The 22866-nt window shown below is 39.8% G+C and overlaps 1 protein-coding gene across 1 annotated transcript in view; it reads left to right on the top strand.

The window, feature by feature from the left end:
- The window catches only part of COLEC12 (collectin subfamily member 12), a 201891-nt gene extending 181112 nt beyond the window's left edge, over positions 1 to 20779 (top strand). The window contains exon 10 of the mRNA XM_040479265.1: positions 19332 to 20779. Coding sequence (XP_040335199.1) covers positions 19332 to 19351 — 20 coding nt within the window. The 3' untranslated portion in view covers positions 19352 to 20779. The remainder of the gene's footprint in view (positions 1 to 19331) is intronic.
- Positions 20780 to 22866: the final 2087 nt, after the last annotated feature.

Genomic DNA, 22866 nt, shown 5'->3' with positions numbered 1-22866 from the left:
ATACATTTGCTCAAACCATTATTGACAGTAACCAGGACACAAGTTATCCATACATCCATTCAACATTTATTGAATACCAGGCACTAGTCTCCAGTGCCACAGGTCTTGAGACTCACAAAGAATTCCCAGCCTGGTCAGTTCCAGGGGACAACTACAAATATCTAAACAAGAAATGACCCCTTCCAATTCATGATGGCATGTCCCACAAACACACCAAGTCTACAGCTACATATGGAATAACTGCCTCCGAAAAAAACTTAAAGCCTGGCCGAGCAACTGCTACACATGAGGCAAACAAGAACAAAAACCACATGGAAGCGGGTAGGAGAGGCGGGGACACAATCTTGCCATAAATCCCACCCTCCTGCACAGTGACACCTCAGTCAGAGGGGAGCTCAAAACCCAGAGCTTCTTCCGGAGGAGAACCCTACATCCGGTACCCCAAGTTTTAAGACTTGCACCTGAGAAACAAGCCCCCCAAACCTCAAGCTTTGAAAACCAAAGGGGCTTGTATCCATGAGACCCACAAGGCTATAGCAAACTGAGAAATGGGGTCTTAAAGGGCCTGCACACTTGGACTCACCCACCCCACGGCCCAATTCACAAGCAGTCAACTGCACCCAGAATTTACATGAAAGAAGCTCATTTGCTTATATTAAAGCATAGGGCTGGGGGCAGGCATCTAACTTAACATACGTATCTAGGAGCCTGGTGGAATACTGTCTGAGACCTGACAGGCACCATCCTTACTCTCTCCCTCGGCCTTGCTCCACGGCACCAGTATCTCCTAGATAAATGTCTGGTGCCTTGGTTTTTGCCCATGGGACTGCCCTTGATCACCCAGCTCTGGAGGCCGGGGAGACTTGGGTTCCTGGGTTCTATGGGACTGTAGCAATCAGACCATTCTTGACAGACTACTGCCCCAGGACACTGCACAGACAGCAGCCTGCAAGACACCCTCAGTCATTCCGTGAAAGAAGCCTTATTTGCTTGTCCAGGAGCCTAAGGAACAGGCCTCTGGTTTGGCACACATCTAGGAGCCTATACATATGTTCTTCAGGAACAGAGGCTGGTGGATTCAGTCTTTGCCCTCTCCCTCAGAGTCACTCAGATTCATCGGTGTCTCCCAAAGAGGAGCTTAGACCCTTGTCTGGTGCCCTAATTTTTGCAGCTGCCACCAGGGGACAGTTCTACATGACTTGGTATCAGTGGACATGGGTCCCACAGGACTATACCAACAGAGAAAGAGTTGTTAAACAGCAACCACCCCCAGGGCACAGCAACAGGTAACAGTCCCAGAAGCTCAGTCTATCTGTGAAAGATGCCTGTTAGCTTATCATCATGGCTGCAGCTGGAGGCACAGGCTTATAATTAAGCATGTATCTAAGGACTGATTGTAAGCATTTCCAGAGACCTCTCCTCAGAGGGCAGTCACTATCTCCATCCTCTCTGCTGTGCTCCAGAGCACCAGAATCTCCTGGTGGGCTAGGTACCCAGGACAGCTCTTACACATGTGTGGTGGGCTAGGGAACCTATCAGGTTTGGCACACATCTGAGGTGCTCCTAGGGAACAGAGGCTGGGGAATACTTTGTACTCTCCCTGTGCCTCATGAAAGCCCACTGGTATCTCCCAGAAAGGAGCTTGTATACTCACGTAGAGCCTTGGTTTTTGCAACTGCCACTGAGGGTACACCTTCAGATCACCTGGCTCTGGTGGCCAGCAGACCTTATACTCATGGTCCCACAGGACTGTATATATTTGCATATTTTAAACACTATTGCCTGAATGTCTGACTTCCAATGTGTGTCTGCCTACACAAGGTAGAAAGCTTATGAAAGAAATTAAAGAAGACAAAAAGAAATGGAAAAACATTCCATGCTCATGGATTGGAAGAACAACTATTGTTAAAAGTTGGTACTACCCAAAACAATCTACGCATTCAAAGCAATCCCTATCAAAATAACACCAGCATTTTTCACAGAGCTAGAAACAACAATCCTAAAATTTGTACGGAACCAGAAAAAATGTTGAAAAAGAAAAAGCTGGAGGGATCACAATTCCATACTTCAAGCTGTATTACAAAGCTGTAATCACCAAGACAGTATGGTACTGGCACAAAAACAGACACATAGATCAATAGGACAGAGTAGAACCCAGAAATGAACCCACAAACATATGGCCAACAATTCTTTGACAAAGCAGGAAAGAATATCCAATGGAATCAAGACAGTCTTTTCAGCAAATGGTGTTGGGAAAACTGGACAGTGACATGTAGAAGGATGAACCTGGACCACTTTCTTACACCATACATAAAAATAAACTCAAAATTGGTGAAAGACCTAAATGTAAGACAGGAAGCCAACAAAATCCTATAGGAGAAAACAGGCAACAACCTCTGACCTTGGGTGCAGCAACTTCTTACGAGACATGTTTCTGGAGGCAAGAGAAACAAAAGCAAAAATGAACTATTGGGACCTCATCAAGATAAAAAGCTTCTGCACAGCAAAGGAAACAGTCAGCAAAACGAAGAGGCAACCGATGGAATGGAGAAGATATTTGCAAACGACGTATCAGATAAAGGGTTAGTATCCAAAATCTATAAAGAACTTATCAAACTCAACACCCAAAAACAAATAATCCAGTGAAGAAATGGGCAAAAGACATGAATAGACACTTCTCCAAAGAAGACATCCAGATGGCCAACAGATACATGAAAAGATGCTCCACATCACTCATTCTTAGGGAAATAGGAATCAAAACCACAATGAGACAACACCTCACACCTGTCAGAATAGCTAAAATTAACAACTCAGGAAACAACAGATGTTGGCAAGGATGCAGAGAAAAGGAAATTTTCTTTTTCTTTTTGAACTGCTGGTGGGAATACAAACTGGTGCAGTCACTCTGGAAAACAGTATGGATGTTCCTCAAAAAATTAAAAACATAACTACCCTATGACCCAACCATTGCACTACTAGATATTTATCCAAAGGATACAAAAACGCTGATTCGAAGGGGCACATGCACCCCAAGGTTTCTAGTAGCACTATCACCAATAGCCAAAGTATGGAAAGAACCCCAATGTCCATCAACTGATGAATGGATAAAGATGAGCTACATATATATACACATACACACACACACACACACACACACACAATGTAACATTACTCGGTGATCAAAAAAAGTGAAATCTTACCATTTGCAACAATGTAGATGGAACTAGAGTGTACTATGCTAAGCGAAATAAGTCAGAGAAAGCAAATATCATATGATTTCACTCATGTGGAATTTAAGAAAGCAGATGAATATAGGGGAAGGGAGGCAAAAACAAGATAAAAACAGAGAGGGAGACAAACTGTGAGAGACTCTTTAATACAGAGAACAAACAGGGTTGCTGGAGAGGAGTTCGGTGGGGGGATGAGCTAAATGGGTGATGGACATTAAGGAGGGCACTTGTTGGGATGAACACTGTGTGCTCATGATGAATCACTAAATTCTGTTCCTGAAATCATGATTACACTATATGTGAACTAACTTGGATTTAAATTTAAAAAAATTTTTTTAAATTAAAAAAAAAAAGACTGGGAGAGGTGGTTGTTTCCTCTAATACATAGAAACCAACAGAGAGAGTCAAGCAAAATGAAGAAACAGAGGAAAATATTCCCAACAAAAGAACAAGATAAAACTTCAGGGGAAAGAAAACCTTCATAAAATGAAGATAAGTAATACACCTGATAAAGTGCTCATAGTAATGGTCATAAAGATGCTAACTGGAACACCAGGGAAGATGGCAGAGTAGGAGGATCCTGAGTTCACCTTGTTGCAAGGACACACCAAGATAGCAGCTACCACCATGTGACTTAACTCTGAAAACAACCTGAAAAGTGGCAAAACAGACTTTTCATAACTAATCCTAGGAGGCCACATCATAAAAGGTAGGAAGGACAGAGATGTAGTTGGAAACCAAACCCTGACTATGACTAACTGAAAATGGGAGGGACATCACATCAGTGGGGCTAAAACCCCAGGAAGCTGGAGGGCAATAGGAAACTGAATCCCCACCTTTAAAGAGCCAGAAAAGGAAACCATCAGTAAAACTAAAAGCCTAGTAAATGAGAGAAAATATTTGCAAATAATATATCTAAGGAGTTAATATACAAAAACTATAAAGAACTTATACAACTAAGCACCAAAAAAAAATTTTTTTTTGACTAAGAAATGGATAGAGGACCTGAATAGACATTTGCCAAAGAAGACATGCACATGGCCAGCAGACACATGAAAAGATGTTCAACATCACTGATCATCAGGGAAATGCAAATCAAAACCATCAGGAGATGTCACATCACCCCAGTCAGAATAGCCAGGGCTAGTATCAAAAAGACAAGAAATAGGGGCACCTGGGTGGCTCAGTTGGTTAAGCATCCACTGTCAGCACAGAGCCCACTTCAGATCCTCAAACCCCCTCTCTCTCTCTGCCCCTCCCTGCTCTCATTCTCTCTCAAAAATAAACATTAAAAAGATAAGAAATAACAAGTGTTGGTGAGAATGTGGAGAGAAGGGAACACTTGTGCACAGTGTTGGGAATGTAAATTGGTGCAACCACTGTGGAAAGCAGTGTGGAGATTCCTCAAGAAATGATAAATAGAATTACCATATGATCCAGCAATTCCACTACTATTTACCCAAAGAAAAAGAAAGCACTGACTTGAAAAAATATATGCACTCTCTATGTTTACTGCAGCATTGTTTATAATAGATAAAATATAGAAGCAACTCCGTGTCCATTGATAGATAAACGGATAAAGATGTGTGTGTGTGCATGCATATATATATAGAGAGAGAGAGAGAGAGAGACACACACACATGCACACAGAGGAATACTACTCAGCCATAAAAAATGAATGAAATCTTGCTGTTTGCAACAACATGGATGGACTTAGAGGGCATTAAGTTAAGTGAAATAATTCAGAGAAGGACCAATACCATATGATTTCATTTATATGGAATCTAAAAGACGAAGCAAATGAACAAAGAAAAACACTCTTAATTACAGAAAACAAATTGGTGGTTTGGAGGGATGGGCAAAATAGATAAAGAAGATTAAGAGGTACAAACTTACAATTATAATGTAAATAAGTCACCAAAATGAAAAGTACAGTATAGGGAATATAGCCAGTAACATTGTCAGAACATCATATGGTGACAGATGATTATACTTATCATAGAGAACATTAAATAATGTATAGAATTGCCAAATCAATATATTGTATACCTGAAACTAATATAACCTTGTATGTCAATTATACCTCAGTGATAATTATTTAAAAAGATGCTCACTGAACTTGGGAGAATGGATGAACATGATGAGAACTTCCAGAGAGATAGAAAATACCAAACAGAAGTCACAGAGCTGATGAATATAACAACAGAACTGAAAAAATATCTTAGAGGGGTTGAACAGCAGAATAGATGAAGCAGAAGAAAGGATCAGTGAATTCACAGGACAGTGGAACTCACCAAAGTAGAGTAACAAAAAAAGAGAATGGAAAAAAGTGAAGATACCTTAAGGGATTTATAGGACAACATCAAGTATACTAACATCACATTATAAGGGTTGTAGAAGGAGAAAAGAGGGTGGGCAGAAAACTTCCCTAACCTACGGAAGGAGATAGACATTCAGATTCAGGATGCCTTGAGAGTTCCAAAGAAGATGAACCCAAAGAGACCAACACCAAGACACATTACAATTGAAACGTCAAAAGTTAAAGACAAGGAGACAATTTTAAAAGAAACAAGAGAAAAACTTGTTATGTACAAGGGAACCCCCATAGGACTATCAGATTTTTCAGCAGAAACTTTGCAAGACAGAAGGGAGTGGCATTATATATTCAAAGAATATTTTTTTAAATGCTCAAAGAACAGAACTTCCAACCAAGAATATGCTACCTGGCAAAGTTATTCAGAATTGAAGGAGAGATAGAGTTTCTCAGATAATCAAAAGCTAACAGAGTTCATCACCACTAAACCAGCCTTACAAGAAATGTCGAAGGGACTTCTTGAAGCTGAAAAAGGGGTGCTAATTAGGAACAAGAAAACACACCAAAGTATAAACTTTAATGGTAAAGGTAAATAGTAAAGGTGTGGATTAGTCATTTCAAAGACAAAAGTAATAAAAATAACTATACAATAATTAAGGATACACAAGATAAAAATATATGAAATGTGACCTCAAAAAAATAAAATGTGGGAAGTGGGAATAAAACTGTAGAGCTTTAGAAAGCAAACTTGTTACCAAGTTAAAATAGACTGCTATAAGTAGTTGTATGTAAGCCTCATGGTAACCACAAAGCAAAAACCTATAGTTGATAGATAAAGAATCTAAGCACACCAGTAGGGGAGGTCATAAAATCACAAAGGAAGAGAAGAAAGGACTAGAAAGGAACTATAAAACAACTAAAAAGCAACTTTTTATTTTTTATTTTATTTTTTTTCAATATATGAAGTTTATTGTCAAATTGGTTTCCATACAACACCCAGTGCTCATCCCAAAAGGTGCCCTCCTCAATACCCATCACCCACCCTCCCCTCCCTCCCACCCCCCATCAACCCTCAGTTTGTTCTCAGTTTTTAACAGTCTCTTATGCTTTGGCTCTCTCCCACTCTAACCTCTTTTTTTTTTTTTTCCTTCCCCTCCCCCATGGGTTCCTGTTAAGTTTCTCAGGATCCACATAAGAGTGAAACCATATGGTATCTGTCTTTCTCTGTATGGCTTATTTCACTTAGCATCACACTCTCCAGTTCCGTCCACATTGCTACAAAGGGCCATATTTCATTCTTTTTCATTGCCACGTAGTACTCCATTGTGTATATAAACCACAATTTCTTTACCCATTCATCAGTTGATGGACATTTCGGTTCTTTCCATAATTTGGCTATTGTTGAGAGTACTGCTATAAACATTGGGGTACAAGTGCCCCTATGCATCAGTACTCCTGTATTCCTTGGGTAAATTCCTAGCAGTGCTATTGCTGGGTCATAGGGTAGGTCTATTTTTAATTTTTTGAGGAACCTCCACACTGTTTTCCAGAGTGGCTGCACCAGTTTGCATTCCCACCAACAGTGCAAGAGGGTTCCCGTTTCTCCACATCCTCTCCAGCATCTATAGTCTCCTGATTTGTTCATTTTGGCCACTCTGACTGGCGTGAGGTGATATCTGAGTGTGGTTTTGATTTGTATTTCCCTGATGAGGAGGGACGTTAGGCATCTTTTCATGTGCCTGTTGGCCATCTGGATGTCTTCTTTAGAGAACTGTCTATTCATGTTTTCTGCCCATTTCTTCACTGGGTTATTTGTTTTTCGGGTGTGGAGTTTGGTGAGTTCTTTATAGATTTTGGATACTAGCCCTTTGTCCGATATGTCATTTGCAAATATCTTTTCCCATTCTGTTGGTTGCCTTTTAGTTTTGTTGGTTGTTTCCTTTGCTGTGCAGAAGTTTTATCTTCATAAGGTCCCAGTGGTTCATTTTTGCTTTTAATTCCCTTTAAAAAGCAACTTTTTAAATGGCAGTAAGTACACACCTATCAACAGTTGCTTTAAATGGATTAAATTCTCCAATCAAAAGACACAAAGTGGCTGAATGGATAAGAAAACAAGACCCATGTATATGCTGCCAAAAAGAGACTCACTTCAGACATAAAGATACACACAGACTGAAAGTGAAGGGATGGAAAACGATATACCATGAAAACAAGCCAAAAGATGGGGTTGCTATATTTATATCAGACCAAACAGACTTTAAACAGAGACTGTACAAGAGACAAAGAAGGGCATTAGATAATAACAAAGGGGTCAATCCAACAAATGGATATAACATTTGTAAATATTTACGGACCCAATATAGAAGCCCCTAAATATATGAAACACATATTAACAGACCTAAAGGGAGAAATAGGCAGCAATACAATAATAGCAGGGGACTTTAATACCCCACTTACATAATTAGATGGATCAGCCAGACAATAAAATCAATGAGGAATCATCAGCCTTAAGATCAGAAGGACTTAACCAACATTTACAGAACACTCCATCCTAAAGCAACAGAACACATATTTTTCTCAACTGAACATGCAGCATTCTTCAGAATAGATCACATATTAGGCCACAAAACAGTAAATTTCAGTAAATTTAAGGAGATTGCAATCCTACCAGACATCTTTTCTGACCATAAAGGTATGAAACTAGAAATCAGTTGTAAGAAGAAAACTGGGATATTCACCAATATGTGAAGATTAAACAACATGCTACTAAACTACCAATTACTCAAAGAAGAAATCAAAAGAAAGATCAAAAAATTCTTTGAGACAAATGAAAATGGAAATAGAACATACCAAAAGTTATAGGATGCAACAAAAGGAGTTCTAAGGGAAAAGTTCATAGCAATAAATGCCCACCTCCATAAACAAGAAAAAGTCAGATAACATAGTTTACACCTCAAGGAACTAGAAAATGAAGTCCAAAGTTAGTAGAAGGTAGGAAATAAAAAGCAAAACAGAAAGGAATAAAATACAGACTAAGAAGACAGTATAAAAGCTCAGTGAAAATGAGAGTTCGTTAAAAGATAAAATCAACAAAACTTTATCTAGTTTCAAGAAAAAAAGAGAGTGGACTCACTTAAGGAAAATCAGAAATTAGAGATATTACAACTGATACCACAGAAATACAAGGATCATAAGAGACTATTATGAACAATTACTGACAACAAATTTGACAACCTAGAAAAAAATGGATAAATTCTTAGAAACATAAACCTACCAAGACTGAATAACAAAGAAAACAGAATATGTGAACTGACAGATTAGTAGTAAGATTGAATTAATAGTAAGGAGTATGGTATTGGCATAAGAACAGACACATAGATCAATGTAACAGAATAGACAGCCCACAGATAAACCTACACATATATCATTAATTAACTGACAAAAAAGCCAACAATATACAACAGCAAAAGGACAGTCTCTTTAATAGTGTTAAGCAGACTGGTCAGCCATGTGCAAAAGAATGAAATGTACACAATACACAAAAGTTAACTCAAAATGAATTAAGAATTTAAGACCTGAAACCATAAAACCCCTGGAAGAAAACATAGTAATCTCCTTGGCATCAGTCTTGGTAATGACTTTTTTGAATCTAACACCACAAGCAAAGGCAACAGAGGCAAAAATAAACAAATGGGACTACAGCAAACTAAATAGCTTCTGCACAGCAAAGAAAACCATCAAAAAAATGAAAAGGCAGCCCAAGCGTCTATTGATAGATGAATGGATAAAAAAGATGTGGTGTATATTTACGATTCAGCCATTAAAAAAAGAATGAAGCCTTGCCATTTGCAGTAACATGCATGGAGCAAGAAAATGTAATGCTTAGTGAAGTAAGTGAAGACAAATACCATATGATTATACTCATGTGGAATTTAAGAAACAAAACAAATGAACAAAGGGAAAAGAGAGAGAGACAAACCAAGGAACAGACTCTTTAATTATAGAGAACAAACTGATGGTTACCATAAGGGAGATGGGTTGGGGGATGGGTAAATAGAAGATGGGGATTACAGAGTATATTTATCATGATGAGCCCTGGGCAATGTATAGCATTATTGAATCACTATATTGTACACCTGAAACTAATATAACATTGATATAAAAAAATAAATTTTTTAAAAAGATTTGAATAAAAACCATGAGGATAAAAAAAGCCACCTGTGGAATGGTAGAAGATATTTTCAAATCATACATCTGACAAGTTGTCAATACCAATATACATAAGGGAATTCAAACAACTCATTAGCAAAAAGCCAAATAACCCAATTTAAAAGGGGTCAAAGGACCTGAATAAGATATTTTTCCAAAGAAGATATACAAATGGCCAACAGGTACATGAAAAGGTGCTCAACATCACAATCATCAGGGAAATGCAAATCAAAACCACAATGAGCTATCACTTCACACCTGTTAGAATGGCTGTGCTCAGAAAGAAATAAACAAGTGCTGGCAAGGATGTGGAAAACAGGAAATCCATGTACACTGTTGGTAGGAATATACCAGCCACTATGGGAAACAGCATAGAGGTTCCTAAAAAATTAAAAATACAATTACCATATTATCCAATAATTCCACTTCTGGCCACTTATCTGAAAAAAATGAAAACACTACCTCAGAAATACATATGCACCTCTATATTTATTGCAGCATTATTTTTTTTTATTTATATATGAAACTTATTGTCAAATTGGTTTCCATACAACACCCAGTGCTCATCCCAAAAGGTGCCCTCCTCAATACCCATCACCCACCCTCTCCTCCCTCCCACCCCCCATCAACCCTCAGTTTGCTCTCAGTTCTCAACAGTCTCTTATGCTTTGGCTCTCTCCCACTCTAACCTCTTTTTTTTTTTTTTCCTTCCCCTCCCCCATGGGTTCCTGTTAAGTTTCTCAGGATCCACATAAGAGTGAAACCATATGGTATCTGTCTTTCTCTGTATGGCTTATTTCACTTAGCATCACACTCTCCAGTTCCATCCACGTTGCTACAAAAGGCCATATTTCATTTTTTCTCATTGCCACGTAGTATTCCATAGTGTATATAAACCACAATGTCTTTATCCATTCATCAGTTGATGGACATTTAGGCTCTTTCCATAATTTGGCTATTGTTGAGAGTGCTGCTATGAACATTGGGGTACAAGTGCCCCTATGCATCAGTACTCCTGTGTCCCTTGGATAAATTCCTAGCAGTGCTATTGCTGGGTCATAGGGTAGGTCTATTTTTAATTTTCTGAGGAACCTCCACACTGCTTTCCAGAGCGGCTGCACCAATTTGCATTCCCACCAACAGTGCAAGAGGGTTCCCGTTTCTCCACATCCTCTCCAGCATCTATAGTCTCCTGATTTGTTCATTTTGGCCACTCTGACTGGCGTGAGGTGATACCTGAGTGTGGTTTTGATTTGTATTTCCCTGATAAGGAGCGACGCTGAACATCTTTTCATGTGCCTGTTGGCCATCCGGATGTCTTCTTTAGAGAAGTGTCTATTCATGTTTTCTGCCCATTTCTTCACTGGGTTATTTGCTTTTCGGGTGTGGAGTTTGGTGAGCTCTTTATAGATTTTGGATACTAGCCCTTTGTCCGATATGTCATTTGCAAATATCTTTTCCCATTCCGTTGGTTGCCTTTTAGTTTTGTTGGTTGTTTCCTTTGCTGTGCAGAAGCTTTTTATCTTCATAAGGTCCCAGTAATTCACTTTTGCTTTTAATTCCCTTGCCTTTGGGGATGTGTCGAGTAAGAGATTGCTACGGCTGAGGTCAGAGAGGTCTTTTCCTGCTTTCTCCTCTAAGGTTTTGATGGTTTCCTGTCTCACATTCAGGTCCTTTATCCATTTTGAGTTTATTTTTGTGAATGGTGTGAGAAAGTGGTCTAGTTTCAACCTTCTGCATGTTGCTGTCCAGTTCTCCCAGCACCATTTGTTAAAGAGACTGTCTTTTTTCCATTGGATGTTCTTTCCTGCTTTGTCAAAGATGAGTTGGCCATACGTTTGTGGGTCTAGTTCTGGGGTTTCTATTCTATTCCATTGGTCTATGTGTCTGTTTTTGTGCCAATACCATGCTGTCTTGATGATGACAGCTTTGTAGTAGAGGCTAAAGTCTGGGATTGTGATGCCTCCTGCTTTGGTCTTCTTCTTCAAAATTACTTTGGCTATTCGGGGCCTTTTGTGGTTCCATATGAATTTTAGGATTGCTTGTTCTAGTTTCGAGAAGAATGCTGGTGCAATTTTGATTGGGATTGCATTGAATGTGTAGATAGCTTTGGGTAGTATTGACATTTTGACAATATTTATTCTTCCAATCCATGAGCAGGGAATGTCTTTCCATTTCTTTAAATCTTCTTCAATTACCTTCATAAGCTTTCTATAGTTTTCAGCATACAGATCCTTTACATCTTTGGTTAGATTGATTCCTAGGTATTTTATGCTTCTTGGTGCAATTGTGAATGAGATCAGTTTCCTTATTTGTCTTTCTGTTGCTTCATTGTTAGTGTATAAGAATGCAACTGATTTCTGTACATTGATTTTGTATCCTGCAACTTTGCTGAATTCATGTATCAGTTCTAGCAGACTTTTGGTGGAGTCTGTCGGATTTTGCACGTATAATATCATGTCATCTGCAAAAAGCGAAAGCTTGACTTCATCTTTGCCAATTTTGATGCCTTTGATTTCCTTTTGTTGTCTGATTGCTGATGCTAGAACTTCCAGCACTATGTTAAACAACAGCGGTGAGAGTGGGCATCCCTGTCGTGTTCCTGATCTCAGGGAAAAAGCTCTGTTTTTCCCCGTTGAGGATGATGTTAGCTGTGGGCTTTTCATAAATGGCTTTTATGATCTTTAAGTATGTTCCTTCTATCCCGACTTTCTCAAGGGTTTTTATTAAGAAAGGGTGCTGGATTTTGTCAAAGGCCTTTTCTGCATCGATTGACAGGATCATATGGGTTTTCTCTTTTTTTTTTGTTAATGTGATGTATCACGTTGATTGATTTGCGAATGTTGAACCAGCCCTGCATCCCAGGAATGAATCCCACTTGATCATGGTGAATAATTCTTTTTATATGCCGTTGAATTCGATTTGCTAGTATCTTATTGAGAATTTTGGCATCCATATTCATCAGGGATATTGGCCTGTAGTTCTCTTTTTTTACTGGGTCTCTGTCTGGTTTAGGAATCAAAGTAATACTGGCTTCATAGAATGAGTCTGGAAGTTTTCCTTCCCTTTCTATTTCTTGGAATAGCTTGAGAAGGATAGGTATTATCTTTGCTTTAAATGTCTGGTAGAACTCCCCTGGGAAGCCATCTGGTCCTGGACTCTTATTTGTTGGGAGATTTTTGATAACCGATTCAATTTCTTCGCTGGTTATGGGTCTGGTCAAGCTTTCTATTTCCTCCTGATTGAGTTTTGGAAGAGTGTGGGTTTCAGGAATTTGTCCATTTCTTCCAGGTTGTCCAATTTGTTGGCATATAATTTTTCATAGTATTCCCTGATAATTGTTTGTATCTCTGAGGGATTGGTTGTCATAATTCCATTTTCATGCATGATTTTATCTATTTGGGTCATCTCCCTTTTCTTTTTGAGAAGCCTGGCTAGAGGTTTGTCAATTTTGTTTATTTTTTCAAAAAACCAACTCTTGGTTTCGTTGATCTGCTCTACAGTTTTTTTAGATTCTATATTGTTTATTTCTGCTCTGATCTTTATTATTTCTCTTCTTCTGCTGGGTTTAGGCTGCCTTTGCTGTTCTGCTTCTATTTCCTTTAGGTGTGCTGTTAGATTTTGTATTTGGGATTTTTCTTGTTTCTGGAGATAGGCCTGGATTGCAATGTATTTTCCTCTCAGGACTGCCTTCGCTGCATCCCAAAGCATTTGGATTGTTGTATTTTCATTTTTGTTTGTTTCCATATATTTTTTAATTTCTTCTCGAATAGCCTGGTTGACCCACTCATTCGTTAGTAGGGTGTTCTTTAACCTCCATGCTTTTGGAGGTTTTCCAGACTTTTTTCTGTGGTTGATTTCAAGCTTCATAGCATTGTGGTCTGAAAGTATGCATGGTATGATTTCAATTCTTGTAAATTTATGAAGGGCTGTTTTGTGACCCAGTATATGATCTATCTTGGAGAATGTTCCATGTGCACTCGAGAAGAAAGTATATTCTGTTGCTTTGGGATGCAGAGTTCTAAATATATCTGTCAAGTCCATCTGATCCAATGTCTCATTCAGGACCCTTGTTTCTTTATTGACCGTGTGTCTAGATGATCTATCCATTTCTGTAAGTGGGGTGTTAAAGTCCCCTGCAATTACCACATTCTTATCAATAAGGTTGCTTGTGTTTATGAGTAATTGTTTTATATATTTGGGCGCTCCGGTATTCGGCGCATCGACATTTATAATTGTTAGCTCTTCCGGATGGATAGACCCTGTCACTATTATATAATGTCCTTCTTCATCTCTTGTTACAGCCTTTAATTTAAAGTCTAGTTTGTCTGATATAAGTATGGCTACTCCAGCTTTCTTTTGGCTTCCAGTAGCATGATAAATAGTTCTCCATCCCCTCACTCTCAATCTAAAGGTGTCCTCAGGTCTAAAATGAGTCTCTTGTAGACAGCAAATAGATGGGTCTTGTTTTTTTATCCATTCTGATACCCTATGTCTTTTGGTTGGCGCATTTAATCCATTTACATTCAGTGTTATTATAGAAAGATATGGGTTTAGAGTCATTGTGATGTCTGTATGTTTTATGCTTGTAGTGATGTCTCTGGTACTTTGTCTCACAGGGTCCCCCTTAGGATCTCTTGTAGGGCTGGTTTAGTGGTGACAAATTCTTTCAGTTTTTGTTTGTTTGGGAAGACCTTTATCTCTCCTTCTATTCTAAATGACAGGCTTGCTGGATAAAGGATTCTCGGCTGCATATTTTTTCTGTCTAGCACACTGAAAATCTTGTGCCAACTCTTTCTGGCCTGCCAAGTTTCAAAAGAGAGATCAGTCACGAGTCTTATAGGTCTCCCTTTATATGTGAGGGCACGTTTACCCCTTGCTGCTTTCAGAATTTTCTCTTTATCCTTGTCTTTTGCCAGTTTCACTATGATATGTCGTGCAGAAGATCGATTCAAGTTACGTCTGAAGGGAGTTCTCTGTGCCTCTTGGATTTCAATGCCTTTTTCCTTCCCCACTTCAGGGAAGTTCTCAGCTATTATTTCTTCAAGTACCCCTTCAGCACCTTTCCCTCTCTCTTCCTCCTCTGGGATACCAATTATGCGTATATTATTTCTTTTTAGTGTATCACTTAGTTCTCTAATTTTCCCCTCATACTCCTGGATTTTTTTATCTCTCTTTTTCTCAGCTTCCTCTTTTTCCATAACTTTATCTTCTAGTTCACCTATTCTCTCCTCTGCCTCTTCAATCCGAGCTGTGGTGGTTTCCATTTTGTTATGCATTTCATTTAAAGCGTTTTTCAGCTCCTCGTGACTGTTCCTTAGTCCCTTGATCTCTGTAGCAAGAGATTCTCTGCTGTCAGCTATACTGTTTTCAAGCCCAGCGATTAATTTTATGACTATTATTCTAAATTCACTTTCTGTTATATTATTTAAATCCTTTTTGATCAGCTCATTAGCTGTTGTTATTTCCTGGAGATTCTTCTGAGGGGAATTCTTCCGCTTGGTCATTTTGGATAGTCCCTGGCGTGGTGAGGACCTGCAGGGCACTTCCCCTGTGCTGTGGTGTATAACTGGAGTTGGTGGGCGGAGCCACAGTCAGACCTGATGTCTGCCCCCAGCCCACCGCTGGGGCCACAGTCAGACTGGTGCGTGCCTTCTCTTCCCCTCTCCTAGGGGCGGGGATTCACTGTGGGGTGGTGTGGCCTGTCTGGGCTACTTGCACATTGCCAGGCTTGTGATGCTGGGGATCTGGCGTCTTAGCTGGGGTGGGTAGGCAAGGTGCTCAGGGGCAGGAGGGGCAGGCTTAGCTTGCTTCTCCTTAGGTGGTCCACTTCAGGAGGGGCCCTGTGGCAGCAGGAGGGAGTCAGATCCGCTGCCGGAGGTTTGGCTCCGCAGAAGCACAGAGTTGGGTGTTTGCGCGGAGCGAGCAAGTTCCCTGGCAGGAACTGGTTCTCTTTGGGATTTTGGCTGGGGGATGGGCGGGGAAGATGGCGCTGGCGAGCGCCTTTGTTCCCCACCAAACTGAGCTATGTCGTCCGGGGGCTCAGCAGCTTTCCTTCCCTTTGTCCTCCAGCCTTCCCGCTTTCTGAGCAGAGCTGTTAACTTATGACCTCCCAGCCGCTAAGTCGCGCTTGCTGTCGGAACACAGTCCGTCAGGCCCCTCCGCTTTGCAAGCCAGACTTGGGGGCTCTGCTTGGCTGGCGAGCCAATCTCCGCCCCGGCTCCCTCCCGCCAGTCCGTGGAGCGCGCACCGCCTCGCCGCCCTTCCTACCCTCTTCCGTGGGCCTCTCGTCTGCGCTTGGCTCCGGCGACTCCGTTCTGCTAATCCTCTGGTGGTTTTCTGGGTTATTTAGGCAGGTGTAGGTGGAATCTAAGTGATCAGCAGGACGCGCGGTGAGCCCAGCGTCCTCCTACGCCGCCATCTTCCTATTGCAGCATTATTTACAACAGCAGCCCAAGTGTCCATTGATTAATGAATGGATAAATGTGCAGTATATATATAAATACAAAGGAATATTATTCAGCCATTAAAAACACTGAAATATTGCCATTTGCAATGATATGGCTGGAGCTAGAGGATATAATGCTCAGAGAAATAAGTCAGAGAAGAATACCATATGATTGAACTCATATGTGAAATTTAAGAAACAAATGAATGAAGGGAAAGAGAGAGAGAGAGAAAGCAAGAAACAGATTCTGAACTATAGAGAACTGATGGTTACCAGAGGGGAAGTTGGTGGTGGGAGGGTGAAATAGGTGATGGGGATTAAAGAGTGGACTTCTCATGATGGGCCCTGGGTGATGTACAGAATTGTTGAATCACTATACTATACACCTGCAACTAATGTAATACTATATGTTAACTGGAATTAAAATTAAAACTTAGGGGCACCTGAGTAGCTCGGTTGGTTAAGCATTGGACTCCTGATTTCGGCACAGGTCATGATCTCACGATACAGGAGTTTGAGCCCCATATTGGGCTCTGCACTGACAGTGCAAAGACTGCTTGGGATTCTCTCTTTCCCTCTTTCCCCCCCCCCCCCCCCGGCTTGTGCTCACTCTCTCTCTCTCTCAAAATAAATAAATAAACAAACATAAAAAAAATAAAAAAGCCATCATAAAAAATTTTTTTCCCACCAAAAACCATAATATACCTAGGAATAAACCTAACAAAAGTGGTGAAAATCTATACATTGAAAACTATAGAAAGCTCATGAAAGAAATTGAAGAAGACAAAAAAATGCAAAAATTGTCCATGCTCACGGACTGGAAGAACAAATATTGTTAAGTGTCGATACTACCCAAAGCAATGTACATATTCAATGCAATCCCTATCAAAATAACATCAGCATTCTTCACAGAGCTTAAAAAAAAAACAAAACCTAAAATTTGTATGGAACCAGAAAAGACCCCAAATAGCCAAAGCAATCCTGCCAAAGAAAACAAAGGCTGGAGGCATCACAATTCCAGACTTTAAGATGTTTTACAAAGCTGTAATCACCAAGACAGTATGGTACTGGCACAAAAACAGACACACAGATCAATGGAACAGAATAGAGAACCCAGAAATGGACCCACAAACAATGGCCAACTAATCTTTGACAAAGCAGGAAAGACTATCCAATGGAATAAAGACAGTCTCTTCAGCAAATGGTGTTGGGAAAACTGGGCAGTGACATGCAGAAGAATGAACCTGGACCACTTTCTTACACAATACACAAAAATAAGCTCAAAATGGATGAAAGACCTAAATGTAAGACAAGAAGCCATCAAAATCCTCGAGGAGAAAGCAGGCAAAACCTCTTTTATCTTGGCCACAGCAACTTCTTACTCAACATGTCTCCGGAGGCAAGGGAAACAAAAGCAAAAATGAACTATTGGGACTTCATGAAGATAAAAAGCTTCTGCACAGCAAAGCTGTTTAATTAGCAAAAAGATAAAACCACTAACAGAATGGGAGAAGATATTTGCAAACGACATATCAGATAAAGGGTTAGGATCCAAAATCTATAAAGAACTTATCAAACTCAACACCCAAAAAAACAATCCAGTGAAGAAATGAGCAAAAGACATGAATATGTCTTCTCCAAAGAAGACATCCAGATGGCCAACCGACACATGAAAAAATGCTCCACATCACTCATCATCAGGGAAATACAAACTGAGATACCACCTCACACCTGTCAGAATGGCTAACATTAACAACTCAGGCAACAACAGATGTTGGTGAGGATGTGGAGAAAGAGGATCTCTTTTGCACTGCTGGTGGGGTGCAGCCACTCTGAAAAATGGTATGGAGGTTCCTCAGCAAACGAAAAATAGAACTACCCTGGGCCACCTGAGTGGCTCAGTCAGTAAGTGTCCGACTTCAGCTCTGGTCATGATGTCACGGTTCGTGAGTTTGAGTCCTGCATCAAGCTCTGGGCTGACAGCTCAGAGCCTGGAGCCTGCTTTAGATTCTGTGTTTCCCTCTCTCTCTGCTCCTCCCCCACTCACACTCTCTCTCTCTCTCTCTCAAAAATAAACAAACATTAAAAAAAAATTTTTAGATTAAAAAAAAAATAGAACTACCCTATGACACAGCTATTGCACTACTAGGTATTTATCCAAAGGATACAGGTATGCTGTTTCAAAGGGACACATGCACCCCAATGTTTATAGTGGCACTATCAACAATAGCCAAAGTATGGAAAGAACCCAAATGTCCATCAACAGATGAATGGATAAAGAAGATGTGGTATGTATGTATATATACATATATATGTGTGTGTGTGTGTATATGTATATATATATTACAAAATGGAGTATTAGCAGTTAAAAAGAATGAAATCTTGCCATTTGCAACATGAATGGAACTACAGTATATTATGCGAAGTGAAACTAGAGAAAGATACTTATGACTTCACTCATACATGGAATTTAAGATACAAAACAGATGAACATAAGGGAAGAGAAGCAAAAATAATATAAAAACAGGGAGGGGCACAAAACGCAAGAGACTCTTAAATACAGAGAACAAACTGAGGGTTGCTGGAGGGGTTGTGGGTGGGGGGATGTGCTAAATGGGCAAGGGGCCTTAAGGAGAACACTCGTTAGGATGAATCACTGGATTCCACTCCTGAAATCATTATGGCACTATATGCTAACTAATTTGGATATAAACGAAAAGGTAATTTTTTTTTTCCTGTGTGTGATGACAAATGTTAACTAGACTTATTATGGTGATCATTTCACAACGTATACAAATATCAAATCATATTACACACCCGAAACTAATATTGTATGTCAGTTATATTCAATTAAAAAAAAAAGAATTACAGTAGAGGGTGAGAAGTGACCCAGGTTTGTCATTTGTTTGCCTTGTTTGGCCACTTGAGATTTAAGTTGAGCCCAGAATGGACTCCTTAAAGGAGACATTTACCTTTTAGTTAATCTGGATATGAACTTATAGGCATTTCTTGAAAAAAATAATTGATGTATTTTGGAATCTTTCCTATAAAAATATGTGCTCCTTTTTTTAAATTGTACATAGTTATTCTTTAAGAAAAACTAACGCCCATTATTTTTCCTCTTTTGTAGTACCACCATCTGCATTATAATGGACTGTGATGTAATAACAAGAGCAGATTTTCAGATGGTTCTCAAGGGCAAAGGATACTTCTTTCTGATTGCATCATCTTCTCACCAGATTGAAAAAAAAGCACTGAAAACAAATTACCGAAAAAATTGACAGCTAGTTATCTTTACCATCTTCCTTTACTCAAGGATTTCAGAACTAAAATGTTCCCCCCAGTATGATGTATTGATTTTCAGTATGCAAATGGACTGAATCACATAGATTTTTTTCAGCCAGTAACTGCACAGTTATGCAAATCACATCTTCCAAAGTATGGATTGCTCCAATCAGAAAAAAGACTATCATTGGTTGTTGAGCTTTAGGGAGAACTATACTGTGTAAACGTACCGTACATTTCTAAAATCCCAAATGTAAGAAAAATATGCAGACACAGATATATAGGCCAACTCTTAGTAATGATATGAAATATACTTAAAGAGCTTTTAAAACTTTGTATTTTTGTACAAAATATTTGCCTTTTTACAATTTTTTCCTTTTTTTTTTTTTTTTTTTTTTTGTCATCTTACCAATATAATACATGGAGCCAAAGAAAACAATAATGGTATTAATAAAAAAAAAACTCTTAGGGTTTCTTGTCAGACTTAATTCTACCCATTGGCAAAGAAATTTTTCAGTTGTGGTTTTAAAAAATTTAATGTGTGTATATATATATTTTTTTAATGTATCATTTCCTCAGAGGAGTCAATCACTTGAAATGTCTAAAAATATCCTTGCAGATTTTGCCAGGGTAGGTCAAGCCTGAGCATATACGTGGCTCAGTCAAGTGGGCTGTGTTTTGAGCCCATCACCAGCCAACATTCTTACTATGTGCCTGGCCAGGCCCAGAGAAAGTGGTCAACTCAGGATGTGCTTCTACTTCATTTTGGTGGAGTTAGGGGTGGTGGAGAGGTATCTGTTGGGAAAGAATCTGGCTATCTAGAAAGCCCTATTTTATGGCTGAGTTATGAATGTGCTTCATATCAGACCAATAGCAGAGCCACTAGTGACTGTCAGCAAAGTATGGCATCTCATCAACCAAGGCAGAGATGCAAGCAAGATGGGGACAGCTATATGCTACCTGGAAAGTTTGTGTTTTCTTAAGGCAGGTTCCAAAAAACATAACTTCAAGGTACACGTATGATGAAATGCAAGAGTAAACTTTTGGCCACTACATTGAACTGTTGCAAAGAACCTTTCCTCTGAGCCCATCTACCTTCTACACCTTGACTTGCCATCAAAAAGTCTAACATGAAATGTGCTGAAAATAGGCATTAGATATAATTGATGCTCAAAGGTAAGATTTCCAACCAACAGATTCCCTCTCCTCCCCTTCCAAGGAGCTCCCCAGGCAGTGCTGCTACCTATCCCAAATAAAATGGTAAAAGAATAAAGACAGAGTTTGACTTTCACACCTGTAGCCGTGTGGACTATATTGTCTAACCCCCTGGTCACCATTCATGCCATCTCTGTAGCTGAAAACGACCATCTCCTCGCACCTTTATGCCCTGCTGTCCTGTTCACGTGGCCTGGTCAGGTTGCCAGCACTCACCATCATCTGGGCCCTGTGACACAAGGCAAGCACTGGACTCCAGTATTTTCTCAGGTCAAGGCCTTCCACAGATTAAACCCAATCCCTCAAGACCTTTTATAGATTAAACCCAATCTGCTTTTTCATCCTCTTCCTGTTTTTTAAGTGTCAATTCATATTCATGCCCAGAAGCAACTTAAATGTGTGATGCCATCATCAGAAGGGAACAGTGCTAGCTCTCTCAGTTGAGATGGTTCTCTCCAGCCCTAATCATAACTTACAGTGCTGTCATTTGTCAGGTACTATGGGAAGTACTTCAGTCAGACCATCTCATGTCATCCTCCTAACAGCCCCATCGAGCAGGCCTTGCCACCCCCCCCCCTCATTGACAGAAAAGGGGAGGGTCTCAAGGAGGTGACACCACTTCCTAGGTCCCACCATCACTAAGGAGATAGGATTCTGACTTGAGCTCTGAAAATTCTGTTTTTGAGGAACAGGGGTCCTTCTTAATAACACACTGAATAAAATCAGATGAATATCACACATTATAAGATGCCTTATATACTTCTCTGTACATTTAGCTCTTTATACAACAGGTTTCTGTTCACCTACTCACAACTGATGCTCTTTTGGGAGGAGAATTTTAATGAGATATGATAAAGTCTGTTCAGGCACGTAACCTGATACACACTAGGAGAAGGAGAATGATTTTCTTTCTTTTTTTAAGTGTATTTATTTTGAGAGAAAATGCACATGCAGCAGGGAAGAACAGAGACAGCAGGAGAGAGAATCCCAAGCAGATTCCACACTGTCAGCACAGAGCTTGATGCGGGGCTCTAACTCAAGAACCAAGAGATCATGACCTGATCTGAAATCAAGAGTTGGACACTTAACCAACTGAGCCACCCAGGCACCCCACAGTTTTCTTTCTAATGGTTCTTAAAAGAATGAATGCACAACCAGGAGGGGAAAAAACCCTTTCTTTTCTGTTACCTTCTATTATGAATCTCCTCTCACCCTTCCAACTTGTAGGAGTTAAAATGTAAGCTAAAGTAGACAACAAATGGTAATAGCCACTCCCATTTTAAAAACCAGATATTTAAGGAAGTAGAGAGCTATATAAATCAGGTAACAATGCCAAGCATGTGTTTTTTGCCTCAGATGACAAAGCTGGTCTCTTCTTGAAAAAGTAAGCATATTAACTCATGACTCAGAGAAGTCACACAAGAATAATTGTTTAAATGTTTAGCATTTTCACATACATTATCTCCTCTAGTCTTCATGCAAAACTGAGGAAACAGGATGACTGGAAGACTTGTCCCTAGCCCACACTGCTGTCATAGTTGCCTTCAAAAATGCAAATCTGATCAGGTTCCTCATTCTTAATTTAAAATCCAACTCTATCCTACCCCATATCCCTAGCCTAAAATCTTCAAAAGGATCCCAGGTTCCCAACCACATGTCCAGCCTTCCCTTCAGCTGCAACCCTACCCTCCCTCACCCATGCACCAAAACAGCCTGCCAAGCCACCTGTACTTTCTCCCATGCTCTTTCTCACCCCCATACTCTACCTGGATTCCTTCCCTGTATTTTATACCTGGAGAGTACCTTCTTTAAGATTCAGCCCAAGCATCACTTCTTGTCTGAATCCTTTCCCAAAAAATGTAGAGCAGATCCCTCTTTCCATTCCAAATACTGTGCACAAGTGATCTGGATGAAACAGAAGAAAACTCCTTCAATGTGTTAGATGATCTACAGATTAGATGAGAGACCTAAAAATTACTGAATTGAGAAGAGAGAAAGGTGAATGTGGCCAGTCAGTTATGAAATCTTAAAAGAACTGAAGAGTAGAAGAAGCCAAGCAAGAGAAATGAAGGGATTCATGTTGCTAAAAGTTGGTTATTATACATCCAGTATATTGGATGTATGCTTATTATATTTGTATCAGTCCATCAACGTGAATGGAAGAT

The sequence above is a fragment of the Herpailurus yagouaroundi genome, unplaced genomic scaffold, assembly GCF_014898765.1.
Source record: "Herpailurus yagouaroundi ecotype Mexico unplaced genomic scaffold, PumYag 142, whole genome shotgun sequence".
NCBI classification, from domain to species: domain Eukaryota; kingdom Metazoa; phylum Chordata; class Mammalia; order Carnivora; family Felidae; genus Herpailurus; species Herpailurus yagouaroundi.
Note: the sequence above shows the minus strand (reverse complement) of the source record. Positions and strands in the feature narration are given on the sequence as shown.